Here is a 25,864-nt window from a genome sequence, read left to right on the forward strand (position 1 = left end):
TGGACGAGGCTCCGGGGAAAGCAACTACAGCGACCGCCATGCCCAGCGCCGCCCCTGCGGCCGCCCTCAGCTGGCCGAGCCGGGCATGGCGGCCGCCCCCGGCAGGGCGCAGCAGCAGCGGGGTCGCGGCATGGCGGCGGCGGCTCCTCTTGGTGCCGCCGGGCTCGGGCCGCCGAGGGTGTTTGCCCCTCTTGCCGCCGCCGCAGGGCTCAGGTAATTAGTGGTGTGCCTGCCCGGCAAAAGGGTGTGCTCCCTTTGCTGCCATGGCTCCCCATCGCCAGTCTCGTGGCTCACGTTTTCAGCTCTGAGCTCGCCCCTCGTGGCCTGGGTGCTGTGCCCTGCCCGGCCATGAAGGGGGTTTTTGGGGTGGCTCGGTGGGTACATGCTGCCCGAGATGTGCAGCACAGCCCTTCCCGGGTGCAGCAGACAACCAAGGTTTAACATGCAGCTTTCTGGGCTTGCTGTCCCAAGGAGTGCGGCTTAAACCTGGGCTAGGTGCTTGAGCTGAGAGGAGTAGCGTAATCTGCACTAGTCTGACAAGAAAAGGGCCATATTATCTTAATGCCAAATGTCTACATGTCCAAGGCAGATAGGCCTTTGTAATGAATAGGACGGCTTCTCTGGGGAAGGTGTGATTCCTCAGTCCTTCCAGTGCACACTCAGCTTCCGAAAATCCAAAGCACCGAGTTCAGAAGCAAAATTGAGAAAGGAGATTTTTCAACCAACCCTTTTCTATAATCATTTTAACAGCTGTTTCATTCCTCCCCACTTTTTTTAACCTGTAACCAAAATAGGTTATACCCACCTTTTAAAAAGACCTTGAAATCGATAGCTGAGGAATAAAGTAATGTCAAAACATTGCTGTCATTTGTGTTTATCCACAGGTACACCACTACATTTGGAGAAGTAGACAGGTTCTGTCATTAATTACAGCTTCCTAGACATTCTTTGAAATAGTTTTGTTCCCTGACCAGCACGCAAAAAACCCTAACCCAAAACAACAACAGCAGCAACCACAAAAACGTGTTCACGTTGCGAGTACCTCAGGGTATGAAAGTCAAAATACTGGTACAAAACTGAGTCCTACAAATTGAAAGGTAATGAAATAGCAATTGAGGTTGTTGTGCCTCCAAGCTAGAGCATCTTTGTTGGTATAGAGGTAGTTCTGCTGTTGCTGAACAGGACTTTTTTCTAAATCCCTTTAATGGTTTCTGAAAAATGCCATTTGTTATGGACTCATTCAAGTTGGTTCTTCATCTCATTTTCTAAATGTGCTTGTTAATAATACCCATCAGTAAAACATTTCCTTGACCTTCAGGGTGTATTTGACATATGGTTACTTTTTTGTTGCTGTTAATTTTGTTAGTCTATTACATTTTGGCATCCAAACTGAAATGTGTATGTCTTTGCGTTGCGTTTATAACAGCTCCCAGGATAACTTCAGGGATTTTTTTATATGGCACAGTCAACAACATAGGATACAGTTGTTCTTTTTTATTTTTCTTTCAGATTTTTTTTTTCATTGAGCATAAACAGATTCTAAATCAAGAACAGTATGCATTAAATATATGGGGTGCCCATTTGCTTCAAAATTATTATTTTTTTCTCCAACATTAATTGGTTGCTGATAGCCATGGCAGGGTTGACCAGATGTTAGGAGGCCAGCTGGCGTTACAAACCGTGGAGCACTAACAGAGTACGTGGGGAGTTGTGGCTGCTGTGTGGAATCACAGAGTATCAGTGGGTATGAAGTGTAGGGATTTGATGAAGATGGGAACTCCGTCTGAATATATGTGTGTGGTTTGAAGATGGGGTTTGTGATTACAGCTTTGAAGTTCTTTATATCGTTTGAGAGATAATATAGTTCCTTCTATCAGAAAAATGGAGAAAAAGTGCAGCCCATTGGATTCTAAGACTTTGTGTTAGAAGTATTCAAGGTTACTTTTTATTTAGAGAAAGTATTTTGTATCCAAGTTATTGTGTAAATGAGCAATAAAAGCTTTGATAACCAAATATTTTCCTGTAGAACTAGCAGTTACCCATCGAGCTGCTAGTATTTTGGCAGGGGAAGGGCTGAAGTGAGCGTAGCGCCTCGTTTCAAATGAGGGTCTGTTGTACAGTCAACGGAATTCTTCAGCCGTTTTTGAGAGACTTTCCAGGTATTGCTCTGTTTGGTGTCTTCTAATAGCTTACCAAAATTGGATGGCTCAAAAATGCCTCTGGAGTAACATTGCAAAACAGAAGATTTATACAGGCAGTCTGATTGATGGCGGGGGTCTATCTGGAGCTTGACCGTGGTGCCCGCCATGGTGCAGCCGTGTGCTAGATCTTTACCGGATTCCAACTGACCTGGTGGTGCAGCATCACTCCCTTCTGACTGCTGCCAGAGATATGTCACAGGAGAGAGACCTGTGAGTTTAAGTCTGACATCTTCCTGCTGTCAGGTATTTTAGGTATTTTGCCTGATATTTTAGGTGATAATTGTTCAAATTTGTGAACCGATAATGAGTTATCACGTGATGTGTGCCCTCAATCCTGTCTCAGCTGAGATGTGGTGTCTAGATGCGCATGATATGCATATTTCTTCGTTTTATAATGTGACTCCTAACAGGTTTTGCTTTCTAGAAGTTCATCGAAGAGCTTTGCTGCCAGGCCTGGGGAATATTCTGAAACTGTAAATACCAAAACTAAAAGTCTATATTGGAGATCTCCCATAAAACCGAAACCTAATATGTGCATCGAGAGGTGAGTATGTCTTCAATGTAAGAGTGTAAGAGCCCTTGCAGAGTACAAGCAATTTTTTCACTGTGTACAGTTATTAAGTTAATGCATTGGACGTTTTCTTGTCAGATGTTCTGAGTTGAAAAGGAGATTTCCTTTCCTGACCTACTTTGGGATCCTGAGTTGACCTCAGGACCCAAGACATACGAAGCCTTCAGCAAGTCATGGGATGTGATGATCCTTAAAAATAAAAATTCTTATTGTATTATGTAAAGAAAAGCCAGTTTGGAATTAAACTCCTGATGTTTCTCTTGATGATTCTTGGTTTTTATAGGTAGTTTTAGAATGGTGGAGTGAGATAAGGGAGAGGGAAGTGGCTGCTGCAAACATGCTGCAGAGGGAATGTTTCTCTCCCAGTTTGACATTGAAAGGGCACTTTTTAAAAAAACAGTCATGAGTTGTTTTCTTTTTGAACATCTTTTACATTTCTACAAAAAGCACCTAAGAGTATTTTGTAGGGAAGATTAATTCCTTTGTTTCACACATTTGTAGCTTTCTGTGTTAGTCATTTTTCTGTTTCCCATTGTATAGCCTGCGCCATCCCTTATGTTGTTAGGTTTGTGTGAAAGATGAGAAAAAAGTTTCCTTCAAAGGAAAAATAATGTGGGTGTGAAAACTACTGCTGAGAATTTGAGATCAAGCATATTATTTTAACCAATTTGTAGCTTTTAAAGGGATCATTGCTAAATTTTCTGTGGCATAAATGCAGTAACTGCTTGGGGCTTACGCTGTTTGAATCCTTTCACGTAAATAACTATGCAAGTTTTGGCATGCTTGCCTCTCTGATAGTGCAACTGAATTACAGAGTTTTAATACAAACCCTGGAGTATTGACATTATTATCATTCTGTGCTTGAAATCTATATAGTTCTGGAATAAAGTATTATAAATCAGCAAGTGTCCTAAATAATACTGTTGGAAAAAAGAGGCATGGCTGAGGCGTTGACTTTCACAGCAGTTTGTATTTTCAGTGGTGATTTTGATTTTATCATATTACCATGCTCTAAAAAGTTAGAGTATAAAATACTTTTATTCTTTTTTAAATTCTGTGCTGTTACCAGGTACTACTCAAAGGGTTTGTCAGTTAATACAAAAAATTATGGTGTCTTCTCTGAAGGCTCTGTTGCAATTCTACTTAGCCTGCAAAGAAACATCACAAGTGGGATTTTGCGGCTGGCACCTGCAGTTCATCAGGCAGCCTGGGAAACATACAGAAGCATTAATGTTTTTAAGGTGTCACACAACTCTTATTTTGAAGTTCACATCTTTCTGTTGACATAAATTAGAGCTGTGTGAGACCTCTGAGCACGCGTGGCTTGAAGATTTTGATGAGGTATAGCATGATCCCACTGTTTTGACTGGGACATTTCAGTGCTGATGCATCGTGAGAGCTGACAGCACAGTCAGGGGGTGAGTGAGTATCCGCAGTTCTGGGAAATGCTGACGGACTGCGTGGTGAAATCATGGTACAAGCAGCGAGAGGCTGGAGTTGAATGAGGTAGTTTCATGTCAGGCTGGGTTGAAGTTTAATGAAAATGCAGACCCATAACTTTTCATGTAGTGTCCTGTGCCACTTGAGTAGGTTGTGATGAATTGTTTCAAGCACGTTTTAGATCAGAGAGACAAATTAGAACCCAAACGTTGTGAATTAACTCTTGAGGTTGAGGTTTGATCTGGGAACTCAAACTGATAGTTTTAATCTCTTTTTCTTTTTGCTCAGTTAAAATTCTTTGCCATTGTCAATTCTGGAATTTGCAGGTAAGTCTAACAGAATTTCTTGTTTTCCAGCATGCCATCAGAAATGCTGATGAAGATATTTTCCTATCTGGATGCTGTATCCCTGCTGTGCGTCTCTTGCGTGAACAAGCGCTTCTATCATCTGGCCAATGACAAGTAAGGGAAGCGCGTTAGTCTTTCTTGCACAGCAGCTGAGTTTACCTGAGCTACGAGTCTTTCTAATTTAGTTCTGCTGATGCCAGAGCACTGGTGCATGTACCTACTGGCAATTACTCTGCTGAAAATGTACTGCGTAGCTCACAGTACAATGTGCTGCATAGAATTCTAGCTGTGCAAGCCCTATTAACTTTAATGGGAGTTATGAGGCGAAAACTAAATACAGTGCTTTGAAATGTTGCTATTAGCATTTATGTTGTTATAAAATTTGCATATATTTCTGTTTGTATTCATGTGCACCTGTGCTGGGTCATTGATTCAGGCAGCCCTTAGAGGTGTGTAGCCAGTAGCTTTGTGGAATTACAGCTTTCCTAACTTCTGAAGTCCAACTTCTTCAGCTCTTTATCATTTTTTTTTCTCTTTCCAGAGGATTTGACATAGTCAAGTGATTGATTAATGGGTTTTATCTGTTTTATCTCTGTCAGATTTTGGTGACTTCTAAATGAAAACAAAAAGGGCAAAAGTAAATATTGACAACCATCTTGTAAGTGATTGTTTATGCAGAGCTCAAAAAGAGACAGTATCACCATTGGTTTGTGAAACGATCAAGACAGCTTGGTTTGTGTGAAGTAACTAGCATTCCTGGGTATCGTTTTTTTTTCTTTTTTTCCCAGTATTCTGCTGCATTAGTGTTGTTTAAATGAGAAAATCTCTTCCTAAATAGTAAGTCGCTGCAACTGTATCTCACTTATTTGCTAAAATTGGAACAGTGAGTTAGTTAATTTGTCACCTTTAGGACTGATGAATTTCAAGGAAAGTTCATAATCCAGATTTTTTTTAAGCTGTCAGAACATGCATGTAGGTAAAAATGGGATAGTTGATGAAAATTATGTATCTTAATATGCTTTTTCAACTTTGGGGTAGTAAGGTAAAATCATTGTAGCAATCAAGGGGAACTGTTTCCACCTCAACAATGACCATTTCCATTTTTTAATCTCAACAGAGACTATTGTGTAGGCAAAAATGTGATTCGAGAAGAAGATGCTTTCCTTTATCTAGGAGACTGGCTGGTTCTGTAAGATCAGGTCACTTCTTCCTGTTGGATTTCTATGGACCTTCCTGAGTCCCTGAATCTTTTGGTGAATTATCATTAACAGAAGTTTTAATTGAAGTCCCTGCACATATCTGTGACAAATCTGGCCTTGTTTGTAGACAGGGTGTCTTTCTGAGGATAGTTCTGCTGTCCTGGAGGTACTTACTGTCAAGCAGGTTCAATAGCTCTTGATGCAACAGGACTGTCAGTCTTTCAGCATGGTGCATCTGTGATACCTAATGCTGTGCTTTGTCTTTGGGTACTTTGAGTACTTCTGCATCAGTAACAAAGTCTGGTTATGGGCATGTGGGGGCTTATTCTCAGTAGCTGATGAAATTGGAATGGTTTTCCTGGACAGGAGGTAGTGGGATGGATGCATTTAGTCCTTGAATGCGTTAATGCTGTAAGGAGGGAGAAGAAATGCATTACAAAGCACATTAACGTAAGTTTGCCTGGGGATAAGTGAGGACTGGTAAAGGTAATCTTGCTGATAAATTGCAGGGAATTTCTCTTGAGAATTTGATTTCTTTTGCTGTTGGTTTCCTTTAGCGTGGTGTTGTTGACTGTGTGACTTCAGAAATAGAAATCTAATTGGAAACCGTTAAATGCACTTTATTGTTTGGATTCTTTTAATGTCTTGTACTCAATACCTCTGTGCTGTCCTAGAGATCATTGTGGGTTAGGAGAGAAATGTGACCCCACTTTTTTCCTAACAGTAAAGAGATGAATCCGTGGTTCCTGTTGGATGTTTCTTTGATCTTTGTATCCAGAACTCTTCAAAAGAGTGCAGAAGGGGTTGGCATGACAATGATACCTCTGTCAAACATCAGTGATTCTAACTGTCCTTCTCCACCCTCTTTTGTCTGGGTCTGTGTGAGAGACATGAGGTGTTGCTTTTGTTGAGCAAGAGCTATTAAAACACTGGTTTCACAAGCTAATTTTCTATGATGAGGATGCATCGTTATTTTGGGATGGAATTTTTGAAAGCAACTGCTTAAGCGTAATCAGTTTTCATTCAAGTCACAGTATGTCTGTGTTGTCTCTGAGCTTCATCCTGCACTTTACATTTTCAGGAAGACAGACAAGACTTACCTTTGCTTTTTTTCCTGTTGATAGCTTTCTTTCAAATCTGTACCTTTTTTTTTTTTTTTTTTTTTAATCAGTGAGTCTAAGGGAGAGCCTGTGAAGGAAGTAGCAGCATAAATGTAGGGAAAGTTTTTTTAAAAACACGTGATCTGGTATGCTATTGAGAAGCACAAAAGAGTGGAAAGTTCGCAAGATAAAATCATAGAATCATAGAATATCCTGAGTTGGAAGGGGCCCTTAAGGATCATCAAGTCCAATTCTTGACACCGCACAGGTCTACCCAAAAGTTCAGACTGTGACTAAGTGCACAGTCCAATCTCTTCTGAAATTCAGACAGGCTCGGTGACCGCTTCCCTGGGGAGCCTGTTCCAGTGTGCAACCACCCTCTCTGTGAAGAACCCCCTCCTGATGTCAAGCCTAAATTTCCCCTGCCTCAGCTTAACCCTGTTCCCGCAGGTCCTGTCACTGATGATCCTACTTTCTACAGCACTAGCCAAACATTTTCTTTGTATGTAATTGTGATATTTACCAACCTTGCTGGCATATTGTAAGAATTAATTGGGTAATTTAACCCCCTCCTTTTTTTTTTTTTTTTTTTGCTTTGGTAGAACAGAAAATCACAAGTGGATCTCACTTGGTATGTATACTTCAGAAGAAGAAATGTGTTCAGAGTCTGTGTCCTCTGAGATACCCTCGTAAGCTCATGAGACATGCTGACATCTAGCATCTTTGTTTCCTGAGCTTTCAGGTTTGCACCAGGGGAGCTGACCTGAAATGAGCTGTTTGAAGATCATCATAGGCAAAACTGCACAAGCTGTCCCTTTGCATTTTCTTGACTAGTACCTAGGAGGCTACACATTCTGGTCCTCTATAAATTCAGATTTAGATTAAGCCCAGTTTGCTGATAAACTAGGACTTTATATTTTTCTGACAACATTGTGCTTAGTGGTATCTGTGAGCTGCGTATAAGATGTATTGCTGAAGTGACTTGATGGTTTGTCCTTATAATTAAGTAACTCTTGACATTTATGTTATTTTCCTTTGTATTATGTTTTATCAGTGGAATCTGGCTGAAAATCTATTCTGGTTGTTTTCCACCAAAACGGACAATTTGGAAAGTGAAGTCTGTGCAGACAGAAACTGGTCCCTTGAGCTGTGCTCCTATACAGGATAGAAAGCCTGGATACTGGAAGAAAGAATACATCTTGAAACAAATGGCTGCTGTCACAGCTAGAGTAATGCAACTTGTTAAACCTGTAGATCTGTATACAGGTCTTCCAAGTAGAATCAAAAAAGCTATAAAGTAAGCAATGGCTTGTCACCGAAGATGTTTACTCAAGAACAATGTACACAACATTAATGCATTTGGATAGCTGGGGGGACTGGGAAATAGAGCTATAAATTGCATATCATGAGGTGAAGATAGAACTACAGCTGACTAATGACCTAAATAAGTAACAGTTAATAGAAATTTAAAAACCTTGTTAGAAGCATAGTTTAAGCATAGTCATTTTGAGAATCTTTTACAATATTAATATTTTTTTCTAAACACCTCCATTCCCTCTCTATTCCTGAATATCAGAGCTTCTGGTTTGAGCTGGATGATTGTTCTAAAGGACAGAAATGGAAAGGAACATGTAATGGAGCAGGCAGACCTGTTTTTTAAGGACACATCTGTTACTATATTTTGGTATAGCGCAAGTTGGCCATGCTTAGACACCCTGTTGAGCCTAAAACTACTTGGAGTGACTCCATTGCTTCTTGACCAAAGCAAAGCTCCTAGCAAGAATGGGTGAGTTTTTACATAAGATTTTTTTTTTATTATTGCTTGATAAAGTGTTTGTAGGAGCTATCTAAACTTGTTTTGACTTAACAAGTTAATTCTTTGTGAGAAAGCCTCTCTGATAGATCTTCCAAAGCCTGTGTCCTGCTTGTCCACAGGTACAGCTTTTTAGCAAGGAATAGATATAATCCAGTACTCTGTGACGTTAATTCATGGGTTAATGCAGCTAATGCCAATAGAAGCTACTGCCATACAAACTAGTAAACAGGTCTTGCCTTGGGAAGCTAAATCTGAAGCAGAGACACACAATGCAGGATAGTTGTTAGAAATGCTCAGTATAGAAAAGGAAGGATTTGGCTGTTATTTTTATAACTTAAGTGTGTATGAGACTCTTCTGGTGTTATTTCATGAGAAAAGATGCCTACATTTAAAATGTGTATCTGAAGTATCTATCTGGTTGCTGGAAAGGAATTTTCCAGGTCTGTGTCTTATGTGGGGTTTTAGTATATGCAGTATCAGCTACACACTTCTTACACAGTAGATCTCAGAAGAAAAGCAACCAAACCAATCAGGCAACAAACCAAAATAATAATAATAATAAAAAAAAAACATATTCCTAGCAGTAGATCTGTGAAAAGAGTTTTGTTGATCACCTCCAAAAAAAAAAAAATGGAAAGAAAGAAAGAAAAGAAAAACGCAAAGCCAGGGTTCCTCAGGAAGAAGGAAAGTACTTGCCTAAAAAAGGTGAGAAAGGTAGAAGACTACCAGTCAAATTATCTGAAGAATGTACTTGTTTCTACCAATATGATGATTCATATGCAGAAAGTAGTAAAAGAAGCCTTTCAGTCAATTGGTGTATTTCCAGAATCATGGGTTGTTAGAGATTGTGCGTATGCACAAAGATGATGATTTCCCAAATATTATTAGAATGGTACTCAGAATGTTAAAGGAACTCATGCAAAGATTTTGGGAAAGTATTTGCCAGCAGCCTGATTGACTTAAAGATAGAAGGGGTTAGTGTCCCTTCCCTGCTGCAAATCCTACAGTTCCAGCCAATGTAAGGAAGTTGCTGTCTGTTTCTATCTTCCTGGCAGTGTGCAGTGAAACTAGTGGGAAATCTAGGAACGTTTTTGAATCCATTAGGAGCTTAAGTCTGTGAAGAGTTGTAAAAAGAGTTGTAAAAAGAGTTTTTTCCCCATTCTGAGTAGGTGACACAGACTCTGCTTTCTTTCTTGTTACGCCTCATTAGCCAATAAGAATGCCTGCAAAAGTATGAACTTCAATAAAATGCTGTTAAGGAGCAAAATTGCTTTAATTACAATGAAAAATCTATAATTAATTTTCTCAAAAGAAAATTTCCTCTGTTAGAAGGTCATGATTTATTAGATAGGCAGTTTGATCTTTCCTTGGAATTTTGCTTCTGTGGGGGGACTTAAATTTGCCTTCCAAGTAGCTAGCTTCATACTTTGAAATATTTCATGACTCCATCTGGTACCAGCATACTATTATAACCAAACGATAAAGATTTCTGTGGATATATTGAAAAAATGGGCAAGCATATTTGTTTATCCTATCTTTTTTTATATATATTTTTAAAGTAGTGTATTAAGCAATCCTGTGGTGGCATTATTTCTCTTCCTCTTAGCTGCTGAGATCCTGCCAGTCGGATCTGTTTACTTCTTGTTTAGAAGTAAAGTTTACTGCTGTGTATGCTGAGTACTTTGAAAATAGTTTTCCTCAAGTGCTGTTAGTCAGAACTTCAGAATTAAAAATGAAATGTAACTCAACTTTTACATAAAGAAAGAGCCATGAACTTGTTGCTATATGCTGTATGTTCTTTTCAAAGACCCCGTCGACGCTCCCTAATTGCTGAATATGATTTTTTTAACCTGACTGAAAGTAATGTAACACTTGGGGCCGATAAGCTTGTCCAGCTCTTCAGTCTGGATCCCGGACTCTTAGTAGGACTTTGGAAGGTAGAGTAACATTTTTATTCCTGTACTTTATTGTGACTTGATTTTTTTTTGTTGTTGTTGTCCCTCCCTCCCCCATTTCATCTTCCTTTTCTCTTTGGATTTAAAAGATCTTGTCTAAATTAAAAGCAGGAAAATACAGGTAGGGCCAGCAAATTGATGATTTATTGTATTTTAAAGAGATGTCACAAGCATATCTGTACTTCCCAAACAAAAAATCCTCTAAGTGAAAAAACAGTTATGTATCAGCATATTAGATACTGTAATGATTTTATTTATGTGTTCAGTTGTATTTAGTTTGCAGTCTTCACATGTCAAAGCTTGATATCCCAAAGACGTTCTAAATAGAACAGTGTGAGGAGGGTGGTGCTTCTTACCCCCCATTCTCACTCCTTGCCTTGTCCCTTTAACTCAAAGTGATAAATTCCCACAAAGCAACGTGGAAGCTAGTTGCTTCCTTCAGTCTACATCACCAGGTAATCGTATCCTCTGCCAGCAGAAGGAATGCTGTAAATAGTGCCCTTGGGGAGATACTCAGTTCTTGGTAGTAAGTGCCTAACTGAAGTGTCTGTGTTCAGGGGTCAGTCTGTGAGCTGTATGGTGAGATGAGCATCTTTAGAGAGCAGTGTTCATCTAGAGCAGAATTCAGCTCTGAAGGAATCTGCATCTGTGCGCTGGATACTGTCTCAAACTTTCTGCTCCTGGGTTGAATTCAGGGGTGGCAGCCCTTTCTTGCTGCCCCAGCCATGGCAATGAGGTCGGTTTAATGATGTTATTTGCCACTGGCCAGAAACTTGTCTCAGGGAGCCTGTGAAAGTTTCTCGAAACTGTTCTTATTTTCAGCTGGAAACTCTTGCTACCTCAAATGTACACAGTTACCAGAGGGATTGTTTAAAACCACAGAAGGAATATATGCTTCACCCTTACTTAAAGGTGGCCATTTCCTAGGAATCTTGGACCTGCTTGACCTGTGCAAGCCTATTGTTCACTGTCTCAGTCCCTGAAGGGCTCCAATAACTGAACAACCATTTCCTTTGGATATTCAGAGATTATTTAGTAGACTGGTGTCCCTGTGTTGCTGTCCCTGTCGTTTTATTAGTGTGTTACCTCTTCCTGTGCTTGGAAAAATAACTCTTTCAGCGCCTGGAAATGGTTCAGACAAAAGTTCCACTAAATTGTTAACCACCGAGTGTCTCGCTCTAGTATATTTTTCCTGCTTAATTTTCTGAACAGCTGCTCTTACTCTCCATGTGGGCAGAGTAACATTAGGCACTTTTAACTGTAGATGGGTGTAATAATCATAAATGCCAGACATCTTGGTTTTTACACAGAGCTTAGCAATGTAACAGAAATGGTTGATGCTGGCAGGTTTGACAACCACAGACAGGTTATGTGGGCTTTCTGTTATTTGGATGGAGAAAGGCTGAGAGACGCTGTGAGTGATAAACCTATTTCATATCTTTTATAGCATTAATATTGCATTACAAAAGTATGGGAGTAGCTAAAAATAATATATGGAGTGGGGGTAACCCAGAGAGATGGAAACAATAGTTACCTGCTTTTCAGGAGTCTGGCAGCAGTGAACACTTTTACCATTGGTCTACATGTTCGCAAATGTAGGACTTATAAATGCATTTTTCTTTAAAAAAAAAAAGGGCTGAAATCAGCATTCTGTGATCTTGAAGTAAATAGATATCTTTGGCTCTGTTTATTTCTCACAATGAGCTTTGAAGTTTTCTTTAAGCCATGTAGACCAATGGAAGGCACGTCTTACCCTTTTCCCAGGAGTACATAATCTGGTGAAGACATCTAGGGTTTTACTTTGAAATTCAGTATTTCTATTAAATAACTCTGTATTTCTCACTGTTAGCCCTCTTTGCAAATAATTCCTTACGTTTCTGCGCAGGTATTTAGCAGCTGGGAGTAAGGTCTGTTTGATTATTCTTATTTATCCCATTTGAGGTGATAAGTGGAAGCTGGAGAAGTAAGACTCATTGATTGTTGCTGATAACTTTTGCCTTGGCATTTCCCTGCTGTTCCCCAGAATGCAGAAATGTGGTGATTTTTTACCTACATTATATACTACCATGAAAAGAGTTGCAGTTATAGGAGTATTTGCCCACGTGTTAAATCATCCTGCCATTATTACAATAACTAGCAGAGTAATAAGCAGCATTTATCTATGAATTTTAATGCTCAGGAAGACCTTGTGAAAAAGAGTATTTCTGGATGAAAATACATCTACTTTAATTAACTTTTCAGGGAAAAAATGAAATTGCTTTTGTTATGGCAAGTCTTCATTATCATCAACTTCTTGAGAGAAGCACTTTGGGTTCTGCTACTGTGTAAGTTGTTTTTTTTCCTCCTCTGTGGGTAATAAAGATAACCTTTTGAGTAAAACTTTGGGTTTTAAAATGAAAATTGGTTGCTGATAAGAGGTTTGTATTTAGGCAGTAATTGACCATTCTTGTTCAATATTAACAAGTTACGGTAACTACATACAAAGGTGTAGAAGTATTTTTATACTAAAATGTTGCCATTATTATGCTATTAGGCATTGTTATGCTATCTGTTTTCCAGTGTATAGTGTGTGTTTACACACCATAAATGGTTTGAAAATATGGGAAGTTTTTTTTTTTTTAGCTATAGAGAATGATTTGGGGGTTTTATTTACCTCTCATCCTACCCACTCAACTTTCTGCTCAGTTGTATGTGCTAGTGGTAGTTTTATGTTCCTCCTATAACTTAGTATGACTCTTTTCACACAGAAGGTAAGACTTAATGCAGTCTCAGTAACAAAAAGGATGAGTTTTGTTGCTCAGTTGCCTCTGGGCTTTGGGCTCTTCTGATCATTTGTGTGCAGTAGTTTATTAGGCTAGGTACAGGCAAGCTTATTGAATAACTGATGTTCTAGAGAAGCCTATAGCTAGTTGGCTTTTAGATTTGTAGATAAGATGATGCATTTTTTTAAATTTGTTTAAACAAGTCCATATTTTAGAGTTTTACAGATCTGCCTTTTAAATTTGACTGTCATATTTACTGCCTTTGGCTAGACTGTGGAGCTTATTAGTAAACTGTTAAAAAAGTATGGTGAACTAGAAATGTTTGACTTTCAAAAGCATTAGCAAAGATGAAAATTTGTATTTTGTAATGTTTTTTCCCCCCTCCTATAACCTCTCAGTGCGGATTATGTACTGTATCTCTTTCTTTTAAGTCATTCCCTGTTTCTTAATTCCATGTTGTTTTTTTTGTTTTGTTTTGTTTTGTTTTGTTTTTACTTAAAGTCAATATGCCCTTCCGTCTAACAAACCTATACTGGATGATATTGACCCAGAATATGGACTGCATGACTACGACCTACATCTTGATATGCACAGTGGAAGCTGTACTTACCTGTGTGGAACATTCAAGAGCCTCTTTTGCAGAAAAGGTAGAGCTGACAGAACAGTAATGCCTGTTTTTAAAATGATCCCTGCTGCTATGCTTCCCCTCTCAGAACCAGTTTCTCTCTTCTAAGGGAAGAAATTGAAATGGATTTTTAGAGTAAGCTATGTTTTGTTGTTGTTGTTGTTTCATTATTTCTTTATATCTGCATGGCGTGTGGTGAGGTGTTGTAAGCTTGCTCTGTACGAAGTCTGTCCAGTATTACATTAATATAATGTCAGGCCTGAGCTATAACATCTGCGAATTGTAAGGGTATTTTAGTTTGGTTCAGTGTTGAGGTAATAATGCAGCAGCACAGCTTTTCATGCAGGCAGGTGTTCGTACCTACTTATTTACTGTAAGGGAAAGTGAGTGTGTCTTTATACATTCCTTGGTCATGTTTTTGTAGAATTTTTCTCAAGTATACTTGAGGTACATTGACAGGTTGAATATTTCAATATGTTTGTAGGAGATTGTGTGGACTTTAAGATTTAAGGCTTTTATTTAGTTCAAGTTTAAGGCTGCCCTTTCTGACAATTTTCAGTTCTTCTTTGTTTTAATAAGATACTGTTAGCCATCCCTATTGTTCATGCACAACCCAACTTAATAATTCACTAGGGTTTTGCCAAAAATATGGATGATCTTTCTTTGACTTGACTTTAACACAGCCCTGCCTGCAGCTACTCTACAGCTGTCTTACGATCAGCAGAGTCCCAGGGTACAACTATTGCTCTAAGAATAAAAGTCCTCCTGGGGTAGCTGTTACAATCCTGAATAAGCTTTATCAGCAAAGATCTCTTCTGCTGGCGTCTTACATTCGCAGCAGAGCTTCATGTGATGACAGAGAGCTTTCTGCTTATTTCTTCATCCTGTAGCTTATGCAGATACAGCTATGCCAACAAATTCTGCAAAGCTGGCTCGGGATGCGTTTTTCTTGGTGGCAATTAATGCAAAGTCTTTATGTGTGCTCACACGTAAATACTGTAGCTTGTTAAAGCTGAGCTTTAATGATATAATATGCCTGCTGAACAACTGAGTGCCCCAATGATGACTACGTGAATGGCGAAACTGTAGAAAACATAAATCTTGCTTGTTTATTGCATAAGATTCAGTTTTTCAGTGATTTTTTTTTTTTTTAAATAGTAGGTCCCATCAAATCTGGTCCTATATCCCAGATAGTGAAAGTACTGATACAGAATACAGAAAATAATTACTTACTCAAGCATAAATATTTTTCACGACTCTTAGATCTTAAAAAATGAAACATTGTAAATTAATTATTGCTTCCCACCGTTCTTCTAATAACAGTACAAATGAGCCTTCCGTTTTCAGAAAATACTGCTTTTAAAGAAGACAGTAGAGGGCACTGCTACCAGGCTTGACTGCGTCGCAGTGCTGTAACAAATAGAACTGTCATTGGGACCGTAGGCTGGTATGCAGCATTGTAGTCCTTTGGATTTGAAACATGCATGTTTTCAGATTCCCTGAAGCTCCAAGCTTGAAATACGGGAACACTTATAAGGATAAAACTTCAGTGAATTTCAAGCCATGAAGCAACAGAAATCTCTCCTGAGACGTTGTTATTACAGTAGTCCTCTTTATGCCCTCAGAAAGAGAATAATTTCTTCTGTAAACTGGCCAGGGGGTGTGGGTGGATTTTTGTTTGTTTCTTTCTTTGTTGTTTTTTTTTTTTCTTTTCTTTTCGTTGTTTTTTTTTTCTTTTCTTTTTTTTTTTTTTTTTTGAGGTGAATGCTACATTTTGTTCTATAAAAATGAAAATTTTAGGCTCCTAGCAGTACAGCTGCACAAGAGAGCAAGATGTGAGACACCTGCTTTGTTGGTGTCAGTTTATTTTATTTTCCCCACTTAGGAGTTACTTCTGTTAAAGATTAAGCAGATCTTTAGGCAAGATCTTTTGCTTTTTGTAGCAAATGTCCAGGACCTGAGGTTGTGATGCCATCTCACTTTGATAGCTAGAAAATCTGTTTTATGATCAGTATTTTTTTCTGGGCTGTTTTGATTTTGTGTCCTTTAACTCTGTGAAGCAGGCATTGCATTCTGCTCTCAGAGGACATCAGCCAGCTGAAGCCATGGTTCTGCAGGCAACAAGCTCATCTGTTGTCTTTTTTTCCTCCATATACTTGTACATTAATAACCATCTTCTTGTATTTGATGGTTTGCACTTTGCTTTTAGGCTCCGTCTAATGACACTCCTTGTCTCATTCTGTCGGATGACTCTGGAACGTGGAGGTTTCTCACATAGTGAGAAGTCTTGCTGTTTCTTAAAATTCTCTAGCCAATCCACAGTTATTTTAAATTATGAATATGACGTGCCAATGGCAGTTTTCACAGTCTAAGACACAGATCAACTGTGAGTTATTATACTGAGGTTTTACTTATTTATTTGTTTACATTCTAAAGCTACAGACACTTCTAGGTTACCAGGGAAAGCCCATTTGTTATTCCAGAGAGCTACTGATTTATTTGTTCAAGTTCAGTTTTAGTTTTGTCTGCTTTTCATTAGTGCCCATTACTGCTGTGTTCATTCTTCCTGCTCTGTTTTCAATTCTTTCTGCAAGATTCCAAGCATTAAATTAAAAAAGTTATATCACACTTCATTGAACCAAGTGGATGGACTGTGTATGACTTCAGATCTTTTTTTGTTCTTAATACTTGCACTGCAGTAGCTGGCTGTTTTGGCACCCTGTTTTGGCTGTTTGTTAGCATTTTATTTTATGCTTCCTTCCATTTAAACTGAATTGCTAATATGGTCTTGTTGACAGATACTGTAGGGTGAATATGCTAAAAGCTTTCAAATTGAATGTATTAGAAAACTTTTCTTGTTTTCAGGAAGCTGTGACAAGCTTTTCATATAAGTCATCCAGAAATCAGGAATAGGTTTTTAATAAGCATCCTTGCAATGTATTTACCTAGTTCTTCATCTGTTTAAGTATAGCTTTGTAGCAATATGGTACTTTAAGCTTTGGCTTCTCAGTGTTATTCCTGTTCGATTTCACTTCTGCTGTGCTTGCAAAACAAATGTAAGGGGGTGATCTTTGTGTGTTTGGAGCACTTGTAAGATTAGTTTGCAAAATATCCCATCCTGTGTTTGGAATGTTTTTGCTCGACCTTGAAGATTAATTTGCAAATTTAAATGACCATTTCAGCATGGTAAGGCTTGTTGTTACCACCAGAATTAGCATTAAGCACAGCCTGACCTGTGAAAATAACAGTCCAATCATAACTCACAACAAGGCTTGGTTAGCAAATCAAACTCGCATGCTTTTAGCAAAAATAAGTGCCTGTGAACACTTGGGTTATTATTTCTTTCCCTGAGGTTTGACTACATGTTGTATGTTCTCTATATTGGTATTCCCTTTATTTGGAAGTACCTGTTCCCTTTAAGCTGTGTTGACTGAAGGGCCAATTTAGTGCTCTACCTGTCTTACATAAACTCTGAACTGTAAATATTATAAGGGTACCAATGAAACAAATTACAGATCAGATTGAAGGGAAACCTGTCTGATTTGCCTCATCCATGTTTAATAGAGCTTGATTTGTCTTTTAATTTCATTTTCTTTCTTATCTGACTGGGATGAGGAAGGGGACATGCAAGTAATTAGCACTTTGATTCTTGCTAGCTTCTAGTAGTATGTTTTCTTTCTTATGCATACCAGGACTAGCTTTTATATTTATATATAAAGTAATAAACAGTTATAAAGATTGGGTTAACTAACCCATGTGTGACTAGCTGTCTGACTGCTGTTCTGCATTGCTTCTTTCTGTTCTGGCTTGGAGTTGAGAAGTATTTGCAACAGGCAATTTCCAACGTGCATCTTAGCCATGTGGCCCATCTAGCAGTACAGTAGTTCGTGTTACTAATATTGTGCAATAACACTGTTGTGCTGGACTACATTAATTTATTAGTGTTTTTTTTTTCTTTTTTTTTTTCAATCTTTCCTTATTCCATTAAAACTTTCATTTGTTTTGAGTAAGTGAGAAGAATAGCTGCAGCCATTCAAATCTGAATTGCAGAAAGCTGCATAGCTCTTTGGAAAAAAATGCTTGTTGCCTGATGTCATTTAAAATCTCTTGTGTAAAAGCTCATCTTCAAGTTCAGGCTCTTAACGTTCTCTTTGTAAAGCTTGAATATTCATTTTGAATGAAATCTTGTCATTGGATTTGATTTACTGAAGTTTGGAACTGAACCATATGGGTAGGCATCACCCATACTTAACACCTCTTTTTTGCCCATTGAGCTGGATCCTGGAAGTGAATTCTGCTTGTTCTTTCCTCCCCTTCTGCTGGTGAGGCCGCACCTGGAGTGCTGTGGCCAGTTCTGGGCTCCTCAGTACAAGAGAGCCATGGAGCTACTAGAGAGTGTCTGACACAGATAATGATGGGACTGGAGCATCTCCAGTATGGGGAAAGGCTGAGAGAGATGGGACTGTTCAGACAGTGGGAGAAAAGGCTCCAGGGAGATGCTATCGATTTTCATAAGCACCCGAAGGGGTGCAAAGAGGATGTGGCCAGGCTCTTTTCAACGGTGCAGGGGGGTTGTACAAGATGACTTCCAGAGGTCCCTTCTAACCTCAACGATTCCGTGGTTTTCCTTCAACCATACCAAATACATTCTGGTCATAGTCAAGATGGTTCAACTGCATTCACACTCCTGTTCTAGACGGTGTCTGTACTGAGCGATCCGCTGCTTCTGCATCCTCTCATGTGTTGAGCAGCTTTCTCCACACGTTGTTCACATTGTTCTTTGGACTCCCTACTTGACTGATATCTTTCCAGCATTGATCTGTGGTCAGGTGTCTCATGGGTGTTGCTTGGTCCCACAGTGCCAATTCAGAGACATTTCTGGCTTTTGTGGTAAACTATGGGCTCAGTCTTCTTCTGTCACTTTGCCTCTAGCAGTCTGCTTACAGCAGCCACCAGGCAAAGGCTTTTTGCCTTCTTGATGTTGCTTCTGTCTTCAGCCTCTTGCTGCTACTGGGCTTTATTGATGGAGAACCATGGGCAAACAACTTCTCTCTTTTTTTATTAGCTACTTTCTAGTTTTTGGTTCTGTTCCCTGACCCCCCTACCTCCCATATTTTTTCCCCTTTCGGGTCTCTAGTGCCTTCCTTCTTTATTTGAAGAGAGTTAGTATCTCATGTTCAAATAAGATTGTTGAAGGGAAGCCCTGTTAAGAAACTTTATTCTGTCATAATGGGGTGCATTTTTTGTGATCAGAGATCTTGCTTGTTTTGATATAACCCAAACTATAAGCAGACCTTTGGATTGCCTGTTTAATTTTCTTCCAATAGCAGGAGAAAAAAGGAAAAAAAAGCTAAAAAGGCAGTCTCTCTCTGGGAGGAGAGGAGGACATAGCAAAGAAATAGTTATGTTTAATAATAATAAAGTGATTTTAATAATTCTGTGAAAGAAGAGAAAGGAAGCTTTAAAAATAAATCATAATTTAAAAACTTGATTCAAATCAGGGTTTAGTGCTTGTCAGTTTAAATGACCCAGTATGCTTTCCAGGAAGGGCTGATTGTTGTCCTTGTTTCCCGTTTTGTAGGGTTATTTGAAGAACCAGACAGAGCAGAAAAATTAAAAAATAAAGCGGGGGGGGCGGGGAGAGGGAGAGGTAGGAAGAAGGTATTTCAGCATTTATTTCATGTTTTATACGTTGAGTTTGACTTTTTGGGGGCAGGCAGCAATGGAGGCACTTGTGGCATGTGGCTGAAGTATTAAATACGGAATGTAGTCCTTGCATCCTTGTGTAAGGCCTTTGGTGGCCTTCAGATTTTTATGCGGAAATCAGAATTATTTTAGCTGCTACTTCTACTGAGGATCACAAAATCAAAGCCCCAAATTGTGACTTAAGTTCTCCGTAATGTGCTGGATAGCTAGCTGTTGGTGTATGTCAGAGTTCCTTACAGGTGAGCAGGTGGCAAGTAAGGAGAGAAGAAGAGAGAGAATATAAATAGTGTATTTGACTGGGCTTGATTTGCAGATGTATAACGTTATATATTATTAATATTTTCAGGTGACATTGAAAATGGATATTTAAGGCTCACAGTTGTAAGCTTAAAGGATAATACGAAGCACGTGCCTCTTATTGGGACAGTTGGCTTATGCTGGGAAACAGATGCCTTCAAAGGCAATGTAAAGGTCAGTCAGAAATACTTTTTGTTTCTGGAAATGTTCATCTCAAAACAGAATGATGTTTAAGCATCCTGAATATGCTACTTTTTAAAATATTTTTATTTGTGGAAGGTATGTCTCCTAGAAAAAAAAATAAAAAGGAATTTAAGTATTGTAAAAATCATGTGAATATTGAGAAAAATAGTTCAATTCTTTCTGTTCTGGAGGATTTGTTGCATGATAGACCATTGTGCATGTAGGATGATGACTGCAGTGCTTTCGACTTGCCGAAAATGTTGTTTGACTAGCATTGCTTGGAAGCACTGGACAAAAAATGTACTGCAGATGTGCCTTTTCTTTTTTCCTTGCAGGCAATACACCTTGACCCCCAAGAGAAATACTGTTCAGTTCTGTTGTAGTGTGTGTGCGTGATGGAAGTTAGAAACTGTTGAAGAATATTAAAATGGCAGTGGGCACAGGCAGAGACTGAACCTAGCTATTGTCTCATACATGGGGTTGCCTGGGTTAAAAGTTTGTGTTATAGAGGACTTCTTACTTGTTCTCCTTTATAAAATTCCTAAAGAATGATTTCTAAGAAGATTAAGAGTAGTTCTGTAGATCTTGCAACAGTGAAGGCACATATTTTTGAATGTACTTCAGCTGCATGGATATTTCAGAAGTACCAAAAATACTAATACAAGTAATTTAAGCACTACTGAAAAAAATAATAAGATTTTGTTCAACAGTTGATTTTGGCATTACTTGAAAAGAGTAAAACAATTAAGAAAATTATCCCCCTTCTAATCCTGCATTAGGGCGAAATGAAATACTGTCTGATAATATTTTGCTCATAGGCATTAACATACTTGTTTTGTAGTTTACAGTGTCAACCAGCTGTCCTGTGCAACAAAAAATATAAAATTTATCATTAAAACTTAGTAACCTACGTGTATCTGTTGGGAGCATCAACTGCTGTTGAGCTTGAATTAGTTTCCATTCAGTTTTCCCTCTCTAATTACTCATAGCATTTTTTTCTTCACATTCCTTGTTGACAAGCTAATTCACTTGCATTTTTCCCCTCTCAGTTTGTACCAGGCGGTTTTGAGGTAGGTGTTTGTTTTCAAAGAACAGCAAATCCTTTCTCTGTGTATGTTAAGACTGTTGTATGTTGGCAAGTAGAAGGAATTCAAGCTAACAAGAAAATGCTTTTAAAAGTAATTGTTTGCCATCTTTCTTTAATGCCTATGTTTTGTGTAATTTGTGTGCCTATGTAATGCCTATGTAAAGTTAGTGGGATCTTGGCATACAGTGTGCTTCATTTGCCTGAAAAGTGTATGATGAGAGGTAGGAACTCTTGTTGCTGTGCTGGGCAGATATCAGGAAATCAAGTGATTTACAGCTGCTTGGCAGGATTATTTTTTTTTCTTCCACAAAAATAATCGTAAGTATCATATAACAGTCTGGGAAATTAACTGTCAGAGGAAACAGAGAGCTAAGCCTGTAGTCTAGTTTAGTTCTGTCCTACGTGTTTGCAGCATAAGTTCTACTGAATATTTGCTTTTAGGAAAAAAAATAAATCATATCAATCTTTGTTAAACCCCTTGTTTTATGGTGAGTGCTTGCACATTTCAACACAGCTGTGGGTAGAATTCAATTTAGCTTTTGACATAAATCTCTATAACTCTTAAAACACGTGAAGGCCAAATAAAATCAGTGACAGAAGCAGAATATGACACTATTTTGAATTTATTTGAATTTTCTCTGGTACTTCCAGGAAAAAAACACTTTGTCTGGCACTTCTGGGTATTTTATGAAAATTGAAGTACCGATACTTTGGAATGTATGGAGGAAAAAAAGATCCACCAAATGCTTAGGGCCACCCTGCTTTACTTTTCACAATTGGCCTTTGAAATGCAAGATATCAGACCAAAAAATAGTAGCTGTTAGAATCATAGAATTACAGAACCATCTAAGTGGAAAAGACCTTCAAGATAATGAGGTCCAACCATCAACCTGACCTACCGAGTCCCATCTCTAAAGGATATCCCCAGAAGACACTGTATCTTCTGAGCCTCTTGAACTCAGTAACTATTGTAAACATGGACCCACTGTGTAAGAGACCCACGCAATTTTACACAGTTAGGAACAAGGACTTTGCCCACCGGCAGTGACTAGAACACAGGCAACACCATCTCAGTAGGGCGATGGATCCTTTACAGTACAAATTTTTCCATAGAATTCACTTAAGACTACTTTGTTTCAAGTATATTTATAGGTCATATAAATTATTAAATGATCATCAGATTTGGTTTGAACTGTATATTTGCAGCATAGTCTATAATAACAAGCTTAGGAAAATTTTATAGGTCATGTCACTTCTTAAGGTTTTGCCATCTGCTTGGTATTGTTTGATTAAACTTCAGTAGTAGTGAACTAACCGTTAAAGCTACAGAAACACAGCTATATAATACTCCAAAGTAAAGCATTCCAAATTTATTTCTTGGCATAGAACGGGTGATGTTGCGTTGTTTAATTTTGGAACAAATTATACTTCTGGAAGTAATGCATATACATGTGTATATATATATATATATATATAATATAATTAAGATTGTCTGATTGACTATTGATTCAGAACAGGTGAGAATAGGTAATAACTGCTATTAGCAGTGATATACAGCCTGTATGCTTTTAAGGCATATATGTGAAAACTTCACTTTGTAAGTGGCCAAGAATTGCCATCCTGATTTTAGCCTTAGAAAGCAATGTAGTTGTATAGTGTTGAAAATGTTTATTTGCAAGGTTTTTTTTAAACAGGAAGAATTATTTGGAGGAGAAGATAATGTAATAATAATACCTTTTTGGGAGCTGATGCTTGCAGCCATTCAGAGAGTGTCCTTTCATTTATAGCTGGTGTATAAGAGTAATTGCATTTTTTTTGGCTGCTTTAGGGCTTGTCTCTTTGAATGTTTTTTTGTTCATTCTGCATTCACAGGAGTTTAGTACCTTGTACATTGCTGCATTCACAGGAGTTTAGTACCTTGGTTTAAACTCAAGTTTCTCATATTGAAAGAACTATTATTATTTGAATGGGAAGGTAACTAATTATTTTGAAACACAGATTTTAAAGGCTTAAAAAATCTGCAAGAAAAAATGTCTGATTTAGGCTGGCAGTGCAACTTTCTATTTGGCAAGGCAGTTTTTAATGCCTGTGGGATGCACTTTTGATTTCTGTAAGAAACCTCTAAGTACCTGTTGCTTTGCAGTAGTCAGTAGAACACTGTCAATTATATTTTGAATTTTCAGCCTTCATACCAAAATTTGCTGTGTATTGAACCTTTAGTGTTTCTCCCTGAAGTCAGGAACAGAACTGCTTACTGTGCCATGGCATAGGAAAATAATCTCCTCTGTTTGTGTTTTAGGACTGTTATGTGATGGATGTTACCCTCTTGGATGAAACTCGAAAGCCCTTCTGGTGTTTCAGTGCCCCAGTCTGCATGGAACTGTCTTCCAAGGCGTCCAGCCTTTACGACTACATGGGTTGTGTCTATACCACAGACTATGCAGATGCAGAGGGCAAAGTCTGTGTTGAGTTGGTATGGCTGGAAGAAACCAAAGAGTATTTCATAGTCAGTCTGGTGATTTACGTAAGCACTGAAAAGGTTAATAACTGGTATGGAACAAACTACTGATGTAATTGGGGTGTTAATTTCCTCGTATTAACAAAGAAAAAAATTATTTTTTTCATGTTTAAGATTTGATGCGAATGAGTAAATAGTGTTCCTGCAAGTTTTGTATCTTTCAGTTTTTCAGTAAAAATGCAATTGCATTTTTTTAATTGGCATAGATGAAATTGAAGTGAGATGTTGATATAAATTAATATATTTATTTATTTTTTCTCTGTTGAACATCACATGGTTAGTCTGTTCCTGGTACTGAACATATTGAAATTATTTTTAGTAATGATTTTATTGGCACATTTTAATATGGTTAATAAATTTCTTCTTGTGAGAGCCATACTGTGAAGAAGCTTTTGTGAGAGCATTCATGTTTCTGTCTGTGTGGTGGTTTCCCACTGATGGCTACCTAAGCTCCGCCACAACTGTTCTCTTACTCCCCTTCTTCACCAGAACAGGGTGAGAAAATATGATGAAAAAAAGCTCACGGGTTTAGATCAGGTCAGGGAGATCGCTCATATGTTACCCTCATGGGCAAAACAGACTCAACATAGGGAGATTAATATAATTTATTCCCTATCACTAGCAGACTAGAGCAGTGAGTAACTAAAAGCAAACTGCAAACACCTTCCTCCCATCCACCCTCTTCCACCTCCTCCCCCTGAGTGGTATAGGGGAGGTGGGAATGCAGGCTGTGGTCAGTCCCTAATACTTTTTCTCTGCAGATCCTTCACGGTCACTCTCTGCCCCTGCTCTACGTGAGGTCTCTCCCACGGGATGCCGTCCTTCCCCAGCTGATCCCACATGGGCTGCCCACAGGCAGCAGCTCCTCAAGCACTGCTCCCACACGGCTCCGTCCCACGGGGTCCATGGTTGGGCGGCAGCTCCCCCCAGACCCCCTGCTCCTGCGGGGGCTCCTCTCCACGGGCTGCAGCTGCGGCCCGGGGCCTGCTCCTGCGGGGGCTCTCCATGGGCCGCAGCCTCCTCCAGGCCACATCCACCTGCTCCACCGGGGGCTCCTCCACCCACGGGGGGGCTGCAGCGTGGAGATCTGCTCCGTGGGGGACCCATGGGCTGCAGGGGGACAGCCTGCTCCACCGGGGGCCTCTCCCTGCACAGCCCGCAGGGGAACTGCTGCTGCCTGCCTGGAGCACCTCCTGCCCTCCTGCTGCACCCACCTTGGGCGGCTGCAGGGCTGCTTCTCCTCTCTTTCTCCCTGTGAAGCAGCTGTTTTTGTTATTTTTTTTTTCTCCTTTCTTCAATATGCTCTCACAGAGGAACAAGCGACATCGTTTCTTGGCTTGGCTCTGGCCAGCAGTGGAGCCCTTATCTAACGTGGGGCAGCTTCTAGATTCTTCTCACGGAAGCCACCCCTATGGCCCCCTGCTACCAAAACCTTGCCACGTAAACCCACCAGAGCAACTCTTTCAGTGAAGACATTTTTCGTAAGAACCAACCGAAACCTCCCCTGGTGCAACTTAAGGCTTTTTGCTCGTGTCTTGTCACTTGGGGCTTGGGAGAAGAGAACGACCCCCACCTCTCTGGAGCCTCCTTGAAGCTTCCTGTAGAGCACAGGAAGGTCTCCCCTGAGCCTCCTTTTCTCCGGACTGAACAACCCCAGCCCCCTCAGCCGCTCCTCACCAGACTTGTTCTCGAAACCCTTCACAAGCTTCAGAGCCCTTCTCCGCACACGCTCCAGCACCTCGAGGTCTTCGCTGAACACAGTGCTCGAGGTGCGGCCTCACCAGAGCCGAGCACAGAGGGACAACCGCTTCCCTAGTCCTGATGGCCACTCTAGTTCTGATACAAGCCAGCTGTAGAGATATTTACATACATATATATGCAGCACTAGTACATGTTCCTTGGAAAACCGGTCAAACTCTCTTCAAACCCCGTAAATTGATGGTTTCCTCTAACTGGCACTGACACTTCAGCTAGATCCTTTAAATCCCATTTAACCGCTTGTGCTTCCTAAGCAGGTGACGGAAACTCCTAACCGCAGAGCAGAGGAGTTGTAGTTC

The 25,864-nt window shown here is 39.5% G+C and overlaps 1 protein-coding gene across 3 annotated transcripts; it reads left to right on the top strand.

Annotated features, from left to right (window-relative positions):
* Positions 1-48: 48 nt before the first annotated feature.
* On the top strand, positions 49-24,179 carry FBXO15 (F-box protein 15). Of its 3 annotated transcripts, none has more exons than XM_068671361.1 (10): positions 49-213; positions 2,626-2,745; positions 4,569-4,673; positions 7,913-8,155; positions 8,549-8,644; positions 10,482-10,611; positions 12,871-12,953; positions 13,893-14,038; positions 20,069-20,193; positions 23,589-24,179. In XM_068671361.1, exons 1-10 carry the CDS (start codon positions 86-88, stop codon positions 23,856-23,858), a joined length of 1,446 nt encoding a protein of 481 aa, XP_068527462.1. In that variant the 5' UTR covers positions 49-85; the 3' UTR covers positions 23,859-24,179. The 3 variants fall into 3 exon arrangements, with proteins under 3 accessions (XP_068527462.1, XP_068527463.1, XP_068527461.1); XM_068671362.1 differs by having other exon boundaries at positions 50-213; positions 2,612-2,745; positions 8,435-8,644; XM_068671360.1 differs by having other exon boundaries at positions 50-213; positions 8,435-8,644.
* The last annotated feature ends 1,685 nt before the right edge of the window (positions 24,180-25,864 follow it).

Source organism: Anas acuta, chromosome 2 (assembly GCF_963932015.1).
Source record: "Anas acuta chromosome 2, bAnaAcu1.1, whole genome shotgun sequence".
Classification (NCBI taxonomy): Eukaryota; Metazoa; Chordata; class Aves; order Anseriformes; family Anatidae; genus Anas; species Anas acuta.